This window comes from Coccinella septempunctata, chromosome 6, assembly GCF_907165205.1.
Source record: "Coccinella septempunctata chromosome 6, icCocSept1.1, whole genome shotgun sequence".
In the NCBI taxonomy this organism is placed as follows: Eukaryota; Metazoa; Arthropoda; class Insecta; order Coleoptera; family Coccinellidae; genus Coccinella; species Coccinella septempunctata.
In genome coordinates, this window is record NC_058194.1 from 4,313,210 (window position 1) to 4,330,015 (window position 16,806).

General features: G+C 39.7%; 3 protein-coding genes across 3 annotated transcripts; 1 reads left to right on the forward strand and 2 right to left on the reverse strand.

The window, feature by feature from the left end:
* Positions 1-468: 468 nt before the first annotated feature.
* On the forward strand, positions 469-8,003 carry LOC123315888. Its single transcript, XM_044901790.1, has 2 exons — positions 469-1,786; positions 7,981-8,003. The coding sequence occupies exons 1-2, from the start codon at positions 469-471 to the stop codon at positions 8,001-8,003; spliced, it is 1,341 nt and encodes a 446-aa protein (XP_044757725.1).
* Positions 8,004-10,098: 2,095 nt separating this feature from the next.
* Positions 10,099-10,855, reverse strand: LOC123315889. Its single transcript, XM_044901791.1, has 2 exons — positions 10,253-10,855; positions 10,099-10,110 (listed from the first exon to the last, which is right to left on the reverse strand). The coding sequence occupies exons 1-2, from the start codon at positions 10,853-10,855 to the stop codon at positions 10,099-10,101; spliced, it is 615 nt and encodes a 204-aa protein (XP_044757726.1).
* A 4,624-nt stretch (positions 10,856-15,479) lies between these two features.
* Positions 15,480-16,439, reverse strand: LOC123315891 (craniofacial development protein 2-like). The gene has a single exon (XM_044901792.1). It carries the CDS (start codon positions 16,437-16,439, stop codon positions 15,480-15,482), a length of 960 nt encoding a protein of 319 aa, XP_044757727.1.
* Between the last annotated feature and the right edge of the window lie 367 nt (positions 16,440-16,806).

Sequence of the window (16,806 nt, forward strand, 5' to 3'; positions counted from 1 at the left end):
CATTATTTGAAAAGTGACACTGAATTCAACCAACATTTAAAATAAATTGTCGGTTCGTCGATTAATTCTACTCAATTTGGCTCGTAATATTCAAGTATAGAATTGTTCATTTATATTCTGGGGTTAAGTTTTCTGACATATTTTGCGGTGAAAGGGGAGAAACGACATACTTACTGTATACGTTCTTATCATTTACTGATTATAATTGTTTTTGTACCTGGCATTATCTAGTTTTTCTAGGGAACGTTTATGAAATATTTTATTGTTTATTATTTTGAGAAATTGTATCATATTTAGCTGGAGATATATTCAATTTGGAAATATATATTGTTTACTATTTATGATCGAATGAATGAATAACTATTTCATTTTTAAATTCATTGCTTGAGGGGAAAATTGTTTCAGTGAAGTTATGTTTCATGTTGAACATGTTGATTAACAGTTAGTAATAATTGTTCGAAATGAAAAATGACTAAAGGCATGAAATTGTGTCATTTAAATGTTCGGTCACTTATGGACCATTTTGATGATTTCCGAGCGTTGATAAATGATTTTGAGGTGGTGGGCGTTTCTGAAACATGGCTGGAGGAAGTGGTAGATACGAGGTTCATTTCTATTGGTGGTTTCACTTTTTACAGATCGGATCGCAGACGTGGACGAAGAGGTGGAGGTGTGGGGATTTACGTATCGGATAAATTCAGATCTGTATCATTCATTTTGAGTAGTGTCAACGACCATTGCGAGCAAATATGGATTAGGGTGAAGATGAACAATACCTCCTTCGCAATCGGCTGCGTCTATCGCCCCCCTAAGGGTAGTTTACCTTCTTTTATTGAAGCTCTCGACGATTCCTTATCCTCAATCGTTCCCACTGTTGATGAGCTGATTTTGCTTGGAGATGTGAACATCGACTTGCTTACGACCGGGACTTTGATAAATTCCATGGATGCTTATGGTTTCAAGCAATTGATAGATGAACCTACAAGAATATCTAGAGACTCTATGACATTGTTGGATCCAATTTTCGTTACCAGCCTAGGATGCGTTTCGAATTCCGGTGTCGTGAATGCGGATGTTGTGTCTGATCACAAAATGGTTTTCTGTGAGCTGAGCTTTGAGTCGTCAGTGACGAGGCCAAGAATGCACTATTACAGAGACTTCAAATTTTTCGATATAAACTTATTTCAGAGCGACTTGCTGAGGGAACCTTTTAACAATATTTTTACTATGGATGATATCGATGAGAAGGTGAAGTTTTTCTCCAGTCTGGTTCTGGGGGTGTTCGAGAAGCATGCTCCTTTAAGGGCTGCTCGTATGACAAGGAAACATGCCCCATGGTTGACTTTTCCTATTAAAATGATGATGAAGGAAAGAGATTCAGCGCTAGCGAAATTCAAAATAACTAAAGCACCCGATGATTGGGATCGTTATAAGAGATTGCGTAATTTTACTTTGTCGTCCTTGAGACGGGAGAAGAGGGCATATTATGATGGTATTTTCCAGGCGGGAGATTCTAGGTTATCGTGGAAGAATCTGAGGGGGATCAATCCTGCGAGGAGTAATATTCGCTTGCCACTCAGCCTGCAGCAGCCAGAACTGGCCAACAATTATTTCAGTTCCGTTTTTGTCGATGGGCCTGCTGATGATGATCTTTTGCGTTTCTACTCTACAGAGAGATATCCCAAATTGAAGAACCCTGAAAATGCTTTTGAGTTACGGTTGCTTTCTGTTGATGAGGTGGGGGAAATTATCTCGACCATAAAGTCGAATGCTGTCGGTTTCGATGGTATAACTATCAATATGTTGAAGTACTGTGGTCCCCTACTTAATGATTACACGACTCTACAAAAAAATTTTTGTTCTTTGTCCTAACGTTTATACTAGGATTTTCCGGTTAATTATGCACCAAAACGAAAAGAAAATAACTTTTTTTGGTATAAAGTTTGCTTTTGTGATAGTTATAGTATTAATAGTCGTTTTTCATTTTTTTCATAATTTTTAATAATTCAAAAAGATCGTCGGATGAGAGTGGGATGTTTACGTTTACAAGGTGCCGCTAGAGGGCACTCGAGTCATAAACAATGATCAGGTGTTGTTTACTAGCCCAGACAAACTTCAAATATCTTCAAAAAAGTGTAAATACGATGCTGATGCATTTTGTTTTATATTTGGTCAATTTATTATAATTCGTGACGTGAAATACGAATTAAAGACATCTCACGTTCTCTCTGAAGCCTATGAAGCATATTTTGACTTTCCTGTTTGGAATCAAGACAAGCCATAGGCTTCACATGTTGCTTGTTTTTATTGTAAATGCTATGGTTGAATCAGTCTCCTAAACACAGAAGCAAACTTTTTCATGCCATATATGTTTTTTTCGTCTAATTAGGACCTAAACTATCGAAATTTTATGCTTTGCAGTCAAAGTCAAATTTGGTTTTGACCCGTGTTATATAACACATATTGTGAATTGCTGCATTGAAAAGAATTATTTTCCAGAGTCATGGAAGGTTGCGGTGATTAGGCCCTTAAGTGAAGTTAATAACACTAAGCAGTTTTCAGATCTCAGACCGATTAGTATTTTGCCCGCTATTTCAAAGATCCTTGAAAGGGCTATTCATCGTCAAATTACCGTGTATATTACGGAAAACAATATTGTTCCAAATTGTCAAGCAGGTTTTAGGGCTGGACATAGCACGTCGACTGCGAATTAATGATTTAGTCTTGCCCATTGTTGACACCGTCAAGAACCTGGGGATAACGTTCGATTCTGAACTCAAGTTCACTTTTCACGTGAACAACTTGCTCAAGACATCATTCTGCATCTTGAAAGTAATGTATTTTTATAGACATTGTTTTAACCGTTCTATTTCGTAAAATTCTCAGTGAATCCTTAGTTCTGTCCAGATTCTATTATGGAGATGTTGTCTATGGAAATTATTTGACGAAGTTCGAGCAGCACCGCATTCAGAAGGTACAGAATTTTTGTTGTCGTTTCGTGTTTTCACTGAGGAAATATGATCCTGTCTCTCATAAAATCAGAGAACTGGGTTGGCTTCCAATGTTTGTTCGAAGAAAATATAATTTTTGTGTTTTCTTATATAAAATAGTCAAATATAAAATTCCCGTCGAACTCTATAATAAACTTGTTCCTGATCGGCTGTTCATTCAGTTGTAGTGAGGGGCAGAAATCATCTTAGCATTCCTCGACACTCCAGTGCTGTGTTTCAGAAATCTTTCAGTTATCAGGCCGCCAAAGGGTACAATTCACTTCTCATTGATTACTTGCATGTTTCTGAGTTTCGGTTGAAACGTGTTCTGAAGGCCAGACTTCTCGACTTATTGTGTTAGTGTTGGAATAACGTTTTATTGTCCTGATGCTTTTTTCCCTCTCATGGTGTGAATATTTGTGGTTTTTTCCTCTGTAACCTATTGGGTATTCTGTTCACTCAGAAATGTATAATCATGATTCTTGAATGTAGATTGTAGAGCGCTGTAATATTTGTATGTTTGTATGACACAGGTTAAGTGTAAGAATAGCCTTAGGCTAAACTTCGCCTGTGTTATATTGAAAATGTGAATAAAAGACATTTATTATTATTATTATTATTATTTTTTTTTTTCCTTCGTGTGAGGGGAAAACCCTTTATGGGCACCCAGAGGGTCCGCACTCTAGGTAGTGTGAGACTCCGAGATCTTGTTTGGCTACTCACTAAAAACCCCTCACACATTCCACGGAGAAGTTCTTCGTCCAGCCCTTGCAGCGTCCCTTAACAAAAGAAATGAGCTGCAAGTGGCATCTAGAGTTCATGGGATCTGATGACATGCAGTGACCCAAGCAACACCGCCTTCTGCATTCTGTGCGCTAGTATCTCGGCCCAAGATCTGCAGGCCGAAATAATCTTCAATTCTTCCACGTAGTTGGCTCTCATTCCTCCGAGACATCCTATGATCAGTACAACCATCCTGACTTTATGACCCGGGTACATAGTTCCAAGCTCGAAAACAAGATCTTTGTATTTTTGCCTTTTTTGCTCTTCCTTCATCACTATGTTGTTTTCTGCAGGGGATGAGAATTCCACGACGAACAATTCCTTCAGCTCTTTGTCCAAAAGAAGTATGTCTGGCTTTATTGCATTGATCTGCCGTGTTGTTGAGACGGGGTAGTTCCAGTATATTCGAGCTTTCTCGTTCTGGACCACCGCTTCAATCTCCAGAGGCACATATGGTAGCACCGGTTCTTTGTCTATCTCATATGCCGCCCTCAGATGGAAGTAGAGAACTCGGAGTGCCGCGTTGTGTCTCTCTATATACCCCGATGGAGCATGGACTCTGCAGGCGGAAAGAATGTGCATAATCGTTTCTTGTTGACTATGGCACGCTCTGCACGTTGTTGGGGTGTCCATTTTCATGATGTTCTTTTTATACCATCTGGTATTTATTACTCCATCCTGACACGCCATCACAAATCCCTCCGTCTCTGACTTAAGGCTAGCCGACTTTAGAAAGGCGAAAGACAATACTTCCGACAGATCTTGGTCTTTTAAACTCCTGAAAAATATGGAGTGCAGGCTCTTACTCATATGATGTTCGAGTAATGTATTCGACTGAGACTTCCGGATCAGTCTTGCTAGCCTTCTTTGGTCCGCTTGAGTGATCGGTGCTCCAGCACGCTCAGGATAAATCGACACGCCGGTTATACCGAGCTTCTCCAGGGCTCTCTGTCCAGCTCGGAATAGGAAGGCTCCGTGATTAGCTAGTTCATGCTGAGCTACAAACTTCAGAAGCGGATCTTCACTTCTTAGGACCCTTACTGCTGTTTCCAATGTTTGTTGATAGTGTTGGTATTCCAAACATTGCAATCCTCTACCCCCCTGGCTTCGGGGAAGGTATATCCTCTGAATCGAGCTATTTGGGTGAAGGCTACGATTCATGTTCATCGTTTTTCTTGTTGACCTATCAAGATCGAGGAGTTCGTTCACCGTCCAGTTTACCACCCCGAAAGAGTAGGTAAGTATCGGGATGGCTAGCATATTTGTAGCTGATACTTTGTTCTTTCCTGACAGCTGTGATTTCCAGATGTCTCTCAGCTTCTTCTTGTAGCTGGCTGATAAGGCGTCCTTTATTTGGGTTGTCTCCAGTACTCCCCTCTGTTTCATCCCGAGAAACTTGTAAGTTTCTCCCTCTTCGAGACATCGAAAAGTCATTCCATCTTCCAGTTGGATATCTTCTCCTGGATCATCAACCCTTTCCCCGCGGAGATGAAAAACAGCACACTTGTCCAAGCCAAATGACATTCCCATTGCAGAGGTGTAGTCAGAAACGATATTCAATAGTTGCTGTAGTGCGGTCCTGGAGGGAGCGTAGAGTTTCAAGTCGTCCACGTACATAAGGTGGGAGATCAGGTGGTTCCTTCTGCCTGGTGGACCGGCCTTGTATCCTATTTTGCTTGCCCTCAGCTCAATTGATAGTGGCATGAGTGTTATGCAGAATAATAACGGGCTTAGCGAATCTCCCTGGAACACTCCTCTTCTGTACCTCACCCATCCCGTATAAACGGTTCGTCCCTCTGCTCGGATGGCAAACTTCGTTTTCCACAACGCAATGATGCTTTCTATCGCATGGATGATGTTAGGGTGGACTTTCAGCATTTTTAATAGCCGAATGATCAGGTCGTGCGGCGAGGTGTCAAATGCTTTCGCGTAGTCTAACCATGATGTATGTAGGTCGCGCTTGTAATGTCTGGCGTCTAGGCATACGCTCTTGTCGATCAGCAAGTTGTCCTTGCATCCTTGTACTCCTTTCTTTGCTCCCCTCTGTTCGTAGATACTGTCCCACACTGGTCCAATGACACTCAGAATTCGATCTTGAATAACACTTGTGAGTATCTTGTACAGTGTATTGAGGCAAGTGATTGGGCGATAGTTCTTGGGTTGCCCTAAGTCCCCTGATTTTGGTATCAGCACTGTCCTACCCTCCACCAACCATGAAGGAATGGGCTCACGGCGAATCAGCATTCCGCTGAATAATCTTGCCAGGTGTTTATGTGTAGCCGGAAAGCTCTTCCACAAGTAGTTCTGAATACCGTCTGGTCCGGGTGCTGTGAAATCATTCTTGTTCTTAAGGGCTTGTCTAATATCTTCGGCTGATATTTCAGAAAGTTCGTCGTTCTGCTGTAGGGTTTGATCACACATCTGCTGGAATCTGGGAAGTGCTGGAGTATCCCTGGTTTTTGCTGGTTGTTCGTACAGGCTTTTCCAAAACTCTTCGACGTCCTGAGGTGATGGTGGGTTTTGCACCTTTTGCTGTTGAGGTTGAAATAATCTCGATGGTTCCGCGGTGAAGGTGTTGTTATCTTCGATCCATCTTTTTCTCCTTATCAATTTCTTTCGTGCTGCTGCAAGTGATCTTATTTTATCTACAGCTTTCTGCTTCAGTAGATGGACTGTGGGCAAGTTAACGGTACCATGTGTAGCACGAAGCTCCTCAATTATCTCCTTCATTCTCTTGCTCGGTTTAGTTTTTCCTTTCAGAACATCTATGACACATTGGTACCAATGTAACGTTCCTGTCTCTTTATTAGGGTGTTATGAAGCCAGTATTTTAAAAGGCCACGCTTTACTTGCGAACTCTTTATTTCGGTTTTATTAGAATACATTCGTTACGCTAGTTACACTGTCCATCGACTGACCAACGGCCGGTCTCATACCCCCAATATGGGAGTGGGGATTCACGCCACTGAGCAACCGCAACCAAACATACATTTTCATAAATAATGTGTTGCTCAATAACCTTACATCCTCTCTCCCAAGTTGGTTTACACTCTTCATCACTTCACTAAAATGCCATTATATCAACAATATAAATACAAATTTATAATACATTATAATACCATGAGTCATACTGAGAACAAAATAGATTCGCTAAACTATGATACAATTCCTAACCTACTTGGCTTCTTAATCAATGTTCTATCTCTCAAATGATATCGGTCAACATCAAGATCATCAGTATTGCCGTTTTTATTCCCTGAATTTTCATTAAAACTATTTCTATGATTATCTAAAATTATATGTTCCCTAGTCCTACGACGTACTTTATTACCATCTTGTATTAAATAGGAACGAGGCTCTTCACATTTTTTCAAAATTCTACCTTTTTTCCATACATTATTTAATCTATAATTAACTATGTCATTTTCTTTTCCTTCCCTTAGATTTTTTGTATTTTTATCATAAAAATATTTTTGTTTTTTCTGCCTTTTATTGAAATTATTCATCAATTTTCTATTATTCACTAAATTCGGTTTCAGAAGAGTACTCAGTGAAGGTATATTATCTTTCAGACGCCTACCAAGAAATAACTGAGCAGGTGACAAACCTATATCCGGTATTGGACTATTTCTATATTTCAATAAATATATTTGTAAATTGCCGTTTTCATAAGCACACTTTTTCAAAATTCCTTTACAGATATTGACTGATTTTTCAGCCAATCCATTACTTCTCGGATAATTTGGACTAGAATGAATGATTTTTATGTCGTACCTACTAGTGAAATCTTTAAACAAATATGAATTAAAAGGTACATTATCACATACGATTTTATCAGGGAACCCAAATGAAGCAAAAATTTCCATTAGTTTCTTAGTTACCTCTCCAATAGATTTATTTCTTAGAACTTTGAATTCGATCCACTTAGAGTAGTAATCCATGATTGCAATATATGAGCTACCGCCGAAATCAAAAATGTCAGTTCCTACTTTACTCCACGGTCTATCAGGTATCTCATGACTCAACATCGGTAATTTGGCATTGTTTTGGCTGAATCTATTGCAAATTTCACAATTAATTATTAAGTCATAGATGTCTTTGGACATATTCGGCCAATAAAGGCACTCATTGGCTCTTGCTCGACATTTATTTATTCCTAGATGCCCTTCATGTATTTTTAGTAAAATAATGTTACGTTTTGATTCAGGTACAATCAATCTATCACCGTAAAATAATAAACCGTCAGATTCTGATATTTCATTTCTTATGTTATAGTAAATTTTAAGATCGTGAGGTAATGTTTTATATTTTTTCCAACCATTTCTAAGATGAATTTTCAATTGCTTTAGCATTTCATCATTTTCAGTAGCTACAATAAACTCGTTAAGTCTTTCTTCCGATATTGGTAGCAATTTAGCTATACTGTGAACCCTAATATCCTCAAATTCAGTGGCGTACTTATCATCGATACTTGCTCTTGATAACGCATCAGCTATGTGCATATCCTTTCCCGGTAAGTAAACTATCTTTAAATTATATTTTAATAACCTATACAATAATCTTTGTAATCTTGTTGAAATCTTATTGATGTCTTTTTTAAAAATATTAACCAATGGCTTATGATCAGTATTTACAATTACTTCTCTTCCATACACTAAATAATAAAATTTTTCCACGGCATACACAATAGAGCAAAGCTCACGTTCTATATTGGCGTATCTTTTTTCTGCATCAATTAACGTTCGAGAGGCATACGCGATTGGCTTACCCTCTTGTAGCAAACACGCACCAAAACCGTCTAAACTTGCGTCACATTGAATTACTAAAGGTTTATTTGGATTAAAGTGAACTAGAATGGGTGCTTTTACGAGAAGTCTTTTAATTTTGATGACTGTGTCAGTATGAATTTGCTCCCACTGGAATAATATATTCTTATGAGTTGGTTGTCTTAAGGGTGCCGTTAACGATGACAAATTCGGTAAGAATTTTCCTAGGTATTTAACTAAACCTAAGAATCTGAGTAGTTCTTTTTTATTCTTCGGGATTTCCATATTAGTAATTGCTTCTGTTCTCTCAGGGTCAATTTCAATCCCTTTACTAGAAACAATGAAACCTAGCAGTTTAACCTCAGATTTTTTAAATTGGAATTTATTAATGTTTAATGTTACGCCGTTATGCCTAGCAGCTTCTAAAACTTGCACTAATTTTAGGTCGTGTTCTCTTTCAGTTTCTGTTGCAATTATTAGATCATCTATGTAAATTCCGTTATTCAAAATATTACCAAATATTTCAGTATTTTTTCTCTGACATATTTCGGCCGCAGTATTGATGCCAAAGGGAAGTCGTTGAAACCGGTATCTGCCAAATGGGGTTGCAAAAGTACATAATTTTGACGAATTTTCGTCTAAACGTATCTGATAGAAAGAATCTTTTAAGTCTAATATGGAAAAATATTTTTTACCACTCAGGTCTGTTAATATTTCATCCGGCGAAGGAATTTGAAAATGCTCTCGCTTTAAATTCTTATTTAAATCTCTCGGATCTAAGCAAACGCGTAACTTTCCGTCTTTTTTTTCTGTGATTACCACATTATTAACCCAATCAGTTGGATTGGTCTCTTTACAAATAACATTTGCCTTCTCTAGTGACTCTAGTGTTGACTTAAATTTAGATGTTAAATTTTTAGGAATCCTACGAGCAGCATGAAGTACAGGTTCAGCACCATCTTTTAAAAATAATTTACATGGCTGTCCTGGAAATTGACCTAAATTTTCAAATACGTCTGTATAATTTTTTATAATAGTATCTTTAGACATAAATTGAAAATTTGAGACATTTTTTTCTACCAAGTCAATCTTATTAATTAATTCACATTCTAAGCAACTTTCTAGACCCAATATAGGCTTGTCAGCTGTGTCAACAATATGAAAAGTTATGTAGTGTTCCTGACCTCTTACCAGGCAACTCACCCTCACTGAGCCCTCAACCGGAATCCTATTACCACCAAAAGCAATGAGGTTGACCTTTGACTTTAGGACACTTCTGGAAGGCATAATTTGTAGATATATTCTCGATGGCAGTATATTACAATCAGCTCCCGTATCTAATTTGAAGGAAATGTTATAACCATTAATATTCACAATTTCAGTTAAAATCTTATCATTGTTAATTGACTTGTTATAATTGACTTTTGTTAACATTAAACTATCAATAAACAGATCATTTATGTCATCATTAATTATTTCTACGTTTTCGGTTTCAACAGAGTGCACTTTCTTTTTGAAATTGTTTCTTTTACTTGTATCTAATTGTTTACCTGATTTTTTTACCAGGCAACCTGTTTCAAAATGATTTAACTTATGACAGTAAAAACATTCTTTTCCAAACGCTGAACATTGCCCTGCATTATGCTTTGTATTACACTTTTTACAGTTATAAGGATTATTAACAGAATTTCCATTTTTCATTTTTCTTTTTACAATGTTTGAAGTACTTATCTTAGATTTGGACGAGTTGATATTATCCACCCTGATGCTCGTGCCGTCCATCTTCGTTGCCATCTCATCTGTTTGATGTCTGCTAACTTCAGCTATTTGGCATACATCAATTGCTTTCCTCAAGGACAAGACCTCAGTTTGCAGAAGGCGTTCTCGAACACCATTATCTCGGATGCCCATAACTATCTTGTCACGTACCATTTCCTCTTCAGATTCGTACTCGCAATTCTTCACCATTGTCTTCAGTTCCGTAATGAAACTACCCATTGATTGACCTTCCTTCTGGTTGCAGCTTAAAAATTTGTAGCGTTCATACACCACGTTCTTCTTCGGCTGACAATGCTTTTCAAAGTTGTCCATCACGCCTTTCAACGTGGTCTTTTCAATTTGTAGCTTGAAAGTGTTGTATATTTCCACACCTTCATCACCTATCAAATTTAGAAGTATAGCAACCTTAACTTGCTCACTTGCTTCATCTTTATCGGCAGCCAGCATGTACATCTGGAATTTTTGTTTCCAAAGGGACCAATTTCTCGCCATGTTGCCGGAGAAGTCCATGACGGGAGGTAATCTTAATCCATCCATCTTATTATTGGGGTTCTTGATAACCTGACACCATGTAACGTTCCTGTCTCTTTATTAGGGTGTTATGAAGCCAGTATTTTAAAAGGCCACGCTTTACTTGCGAACTCTTTATTTCGGTTTTATTAGAATACATTCGTTACGCTAGTTACACTGTCCATCGACTGACCAACGGCCGGTCTCATACCCCCAATATGGGAGTGGGGATTCACGCCACTGAGCAACCGCAACCAAACATACATTTTCATAAATAATGTGTTGCTCAATAACCTTACACCAAGATGCCTGCTGCCTCATTGATTTTATTTTGATGTCAAGTTGATTTAGCCTTTTCCTATGCTTATTATTATTATTCGCAGCTGTACTTTTCGGTGGACATAGTAGATAAGCGGCTGCTCTCACTGCAGCCTCCACCTCTTCCAGTGAACAGGTCTCGTTAAGATGATCTTGAATGATGCTATTCAAAACGGCTAGATCTTCAGCCTTGTGTCTGGATTTTATCCGGGTGGGTTTGATCAGTGGGTCTCTAACGGCAGCCTCAAATGCCTCTTTCGTATTGTCGATTAACTCTGATGAATCTCTCACTGTCCTTGGCCTTTGTTGCTGTCGGTCTGGAGCATCGGTCACCTGCTCTCCAGCTAGTTCTATCTCTGGAACTTCTCTCACTTGTTCCGTTCTTGGCCTTGCTTCTAGGGCTACAGCTTCACCTCTGTGAGTCATCGCTTGGTGTTGTTGGCCTGGAGCATCTGTCACCTGCTCTTCAGCGCGTTCTATATCTGGAACATCTCTCACATGTTCCGTTGTTGGCCTGTTGGAGCGTGTACCATACCTGGTTCGGCCCGCGATATCACTCAAAAGGGCTACAGCTTGTTCTTGAGTTCTGTCAACCGTCAATTGCTGATGTTGGCTCAAAGCATCTGTCACCTGCTCCTCAGCTTGTTGTTCCAACCTTCCTTGCTCTCGAGACCGCTGCAAGATTCCTCTTCTTTTGAGATGACTGATGTGATCCCTCAGGTTTTGCTGCGTCATGTAGTTGAGGTCTGGACAATTTTCGCACCACAGACCATGCAGCCTATTCATGTATCCCCTTCTGTCGGGTCCTGATCTTCTGTATAGCGCAGACAGCAGGCTATGTTGCTCGGGCGTCCACTTGTGGCGTCCCCTTTGTGCTGTCCTGTTTCGGCTGCCGGTTCCGACTACGGGGTGCTCTTGCGAGCTTTGAATCCCTATGCGACCGACAACCTGAACTCTCTCCTCGTCGATGTCCTCCTCGTCTAGAGGCGTAGCTTTTTGTGTGGCAGGCGCCCGCCTTCTTAGCGTTCTGCCGTTGGTGTCCCGCATGCTGTCACGTCCAGCACCAACTCCAGACGTGCCCTGACGATCCCCAGGCAGCGACTGTTTTCCGAGGCTTAGCTGATTTCTTTCCGACATCGGCTGAGAGATTATATATTATTTTTTTTTTTTTTTTTTTTTTTTTTTTTTTTTCCTTCGTGTGAGGGGAAAACCCTTTATGGGCACCCAGAGGGTCCGCACTCTAGGTAGTGTGAGACTCCGAGATCTTGTTTGGCTACTCACTAAAAACCCCTCACACATTCCACGGAGAAGTTCTTCGTCCAGCCCTTGCAGCGTCCCTTAACAAAAGAGATGAGCTGCAAGTGGCATCTAGAGTTCATGGGATCTGATGATATGCAGTGACCCAAGCAACACCGCCTTCTGCATTCTGTGCGCTAGTATCTCGGCCCAAGATCTGCAGGCCGGAATAATCTTCAATTCTTCCACGTAGTTGGCTCTCACTCCTCCGAGACATCCTATGATCAGTACAACCATCTTGACTTTATGACCCGGGTACATAGTTCCAAGCTCGAAAACAAGATCTTTGTATTTTTGTCTTTTCTGCTCTTCCTTCATCACCATGTTGTTTTCTGCAGGGGATGAGAATTCCACGACGAACAATTCCTTCAGCTCTTTGTCCAAAAGAAGTATGTCTGGCTTTATTGCATTGATCTGCCGTGTTGTTGGGACAGGATAGTTCCAGTATATTCGAGCTTTCTCGTTCTGGACCACCGCTTCAATCTCCAGAGGCACATATGGTAGCACCGGTTCTTTGTCTATCTCATATGCCGCCCTCAGATGGAAGTAGAGAACTCGGAGTGCCGCGTTGTGTCTCTCTATATACCCCGATGGAGCATGGACTCTGCAGGCGGAAAGAATGTGCATAATCGTTTCTTGTTGACTATGGCACGCTCTGCACGTTGTTGGGGTGTCCATTTTCATGATGTTCTTTTTATACCATCTGGTATTTATTACTCCATCCTGACACGCCATCACAAATCCCTCCGTCTCTGACTTAAGGCTAGCCGACTTTAGAAAGGCGAAAGACAATTCTTCCGACAGATCTTGGTCTTTTAAACTCCTGAAAAATATGGAGTGCAGGCTCTTACTCATATGATGTTCGAGTAATGTATTCGACTGAGACTTCCGGATCAGTCTTGCTAGCCTTCTTTGGTCCGCTTGAGTGATCGGTGCTCCAGCACGCTCAGGATCGATCGACACGCCGGTTATACCGAGCTTCTCCAAGGCTCTCTGTCCAGCTCGGAATAGGAAGGCTCCGTGGTTCGCGAGTTCATGCTGAGCTACAAACTTCAGAAGCGGATCTTCACTTCTTAGGACCCTTACTGCTGTTTCCAATGTTTGTTGATAGTGTTGATATTCCAAACATTGCAATCCTCTACCCCCCTGGCTTCGGGGAAGGTATATCCTCTGAATCGAGCTATTTGGGTGAAGGCTACGATTCATGTTCATCGTTTTTCTTGTTGACCTATCAAGATCGAGGAGTTCGTTGACCGTCCAGTTTACCACCCCGAAAGAGTAGGTAAGTATCGGGATGGCTAGCATATTTGTAGCTGATACTTTGTTCTTTCCTGACAGCTGTGATTTCCAGATGTCTCTCAGCTTCTTCTTGTAGCTGGCTGATAAGGCGTCCTTTATCTGGGTTGTCTCCAGTACTCCCCTCTGTTTCATCCCGAGAAACTTGTAAGTTTCTCCCTCTTCCAGACGTCGAAAAGTCATTCCATCTTCCAGTTGGATATCTTCTCCTGGATCATCAACCCTTCCCCTGCGGAGATGAAAAACAGCACACTTGTCCAAACCAAATGACATTCCCAATGCAGAGGTGTATTCGGAAACGATATTCAATAGTTGCTGTAGTGCGGCCCTGGAGGGGGCGTAGAGTTTCAAGTCGTCCACGTACATAAGGTGGGAGATCAGGTGGTTCCTTCTGCCTGGTGGACCAGCCTTGTATCCTATTTTGCTTGCCCTCAGCTCAATTGATAGTGGCATGAGTGTTATGCAGAATAATAACGGGCTTAGCGAATCTCCCTGGAACACTCCTCTTCTGTACCTCACCCATCCCGTATAAACGGTTCGTCCCTCATATATTATTATTATTATTATTATTATTATTATTATTATTATTATTATTATATACTCTAGGTCATCATGATCCTGGGCTAGTACCACTTGATCATCTGCAAAAATAGCGTTTATAAAGTATTTTCGTTCGCTATTGGTATTCCCATTCCTTTGCAACTTTTCATCCATTTTTTGAGTGCTTGCTGTATATATATCTTAAATAGCACAAGAGAGAGGCAACATCCCTGTTTGAGGCCCTTTGTAATTGGTATATTTCCAGAAAGTGTATCATTTATTTTGACTTGAGCAGTTATATCTTTTTAAAGGTTCTTGACAGCTTTTATGATATTTGCATTGATGTTCCTTTGTTGCATGGTGTCCCACAATTTTTCCAGAGGTATGCTGTCGTATGCTTTTTGAAGATCTTTGTAGAGAAGATGAATTTCCTGATTTTTTGCTGTTTTTTCTCTAATACCTCTGTCACTGTATATAAGTGATCGACGGTCGATCTTCCAGCTCTGAATCCCGCTTGTTCCTCCATCTCTATATCACTGTATTCTGCTTCTATTCTCTTTTTCAATAATTTTCCATATACTCTACTTAAGGTACTTGTCACCGCCAATCCTCTGTAATTTGAGCAACTCTCTCTATTTCCTTTCTTAAAAATGGTCGAAATATACGATGTTCTCCAATCGCTTGGTGTGGTAGCCCCATCTATGCACATCTGGAATAGTGTTGTTAAATGGCGGTATAATTTTTCCGTTCCGTACTTTATGCGCTCTCCTGGTATTTCTCCTGGTCCAGCGGCTTTTCCGTTTTTTAGTCTTCTACATATTTCTTCTACTTCTTTCATCGTTATCCTTAATGGAGATGTCATTACTGTTATCAGTTCATTTTCGTTATTGGTTTCAAATTCTGTTCTATTTTCTGTGAGTAGTGTTTTGAAATATGTCTCCCATTTTTCCATCGTTATTGTTGAAATAATGTCCTTCTTTTGGTTTTGTCTAAGTTGTTTTATCAGCCTCCAGCTCTCGGTACTCTTCGTTCCACCGAGATATGTGTTGATTTTTGAGCAGTTTCTTTCCCAGGATTTATTTTTCATTTCGGTGATTTTCTTGCGGACTATATTTTGTGCACTTTTATATTCCGCTTTTTCGTTTTCATTTTTTGTATTTAGGAATTTCTGATATTTGTCTCGCTTTACCTTTATATCGTTTTATATGTCTGGGGCCCACCAATATGGTTTTCTTTTTTTAATGGGTTCGTACATGCCTAGTGCTTCGTATGCAGCCGAGTGGATACATGTTTTGATATATTCATAATATTCTTCGGGGTTTGTAAATCTTTTTTCTGTTAATTTTTCGTTTAGACGTTTCTTGTAGAGTTCTTTCGTACTTTCATGATCTGGGCTATCTAAATTATATCTTTTTGGTTTGTGGACTATTTGATGTTTATGCTCTGATTCACGGTGTTCTCTTCTTGATTTGTGTACTACTATAGTTCTGAGGAGATGATGATCACTACCACAGGTGGCTCCTCTGTGAACCCTAACATCTTGTATATTCCACTTTGTTTCCCTCCTCACAATTGTATAATCGATAATTGATTTTAGATTTCTTGTAGGTTGTATCCACGTGTATTTGTGTATATCTCGGTGTTGGTAGTAGCCATTCATTATTTTTACATCATTCTGTTCGCATAAAGTTATTAACCGGTTTCCGTTGTCATTTCTGGTATCTTCTCCATATGGACCCACTATTTGGCTGTTTCTATTTTTTCCCACTCTAGAGTTCAGGTCTCCAAGGATGATAATTTCTCTTGATTTTCCTACCTTCATAATCTCGTTCTTCAGATCTTCGAAGAATTTGTCTTTTGTGCTCACCAGAGAGTCATCATTTACTCCATACACTTCTATGATGGTTGTTCGGTGTCCATATATTGTTAAATTCATTTTGATTATTCTTTCACTGATGGCTTCCCAAGATTGTATGTATTTCCTAAGGTTTCTTCTTATCAGTATGGATATTCCCTGCTGGGCTCTTCGATCTTTCGGTACTCCACTGTAGAAATGGTCGTAGTATCCCATGCTTTCCGATCCTTGTCCCTTCTTTTTCGTCTCTGTAATGACCGCAATATCTAATTTGAGGGTTTTGATTTCTGCAATTACTTCATTCATTTTACGGGTTAGACCCTGAGTATTCCATGTTCCATAGTTTACTGTCCTTTTCCGTTGCTTGAGTCGTCTTTGGTTTTTCCGTCCGATTCCGAGGCTTTGGTTAGGTTTTTTAGCATTAAAATTTTTATTGTGACAGAACTACCGACAAAATAATTATTTGAACCTATTCCTTATTCGTAAGTACCTAATTACGTTATTGAGAGAGCCAATTTGATAATACTGGAGTTACGTTTTATCTGCCTCATCGAGTAGATTAACTTGTGATATCTCATATTGTATAACTTTGAGAGTGACTGTTTTATATTGCATTTCTTACCTATAGAGTACTGTGAAGCTTACATAACGTTACTGCGGCCTACCTTTTTGT

What these genes read in the sequence shown, in the direction of transcription:
- LOC123315888 (XM_044901790.1), top strand. Translation starts at nt 469, where the DNA reads ATGACTAAAGGCATGAAATTGTGTCATTTAAATGTTCGGTCACTTATG. An exon ending in GAATGCTGTCGGTTTCGATG is followed by an intron (nt 1,787 to 7,980) that starts GTATAACTATCA and finishes GTTTTGATTCAG; the next exon opens with GTACAATCAATCTATCACCG.
- LOC123315889 (XM_044901791.1), bottom strand. Translation starts at nt 10,855, where the DNA reads ATGGATGGATTAAGATTACCTCCCGTCATGGACTTCTCCGGCAACATG.
- LOC123315891 (XM_044901792.1), bottom strand. Translation starts at nt 16,439, where the DNA reads ATGAATGAAGTAATTGCAGAAATCAAAACCCTCAAATTAGATATTGCG.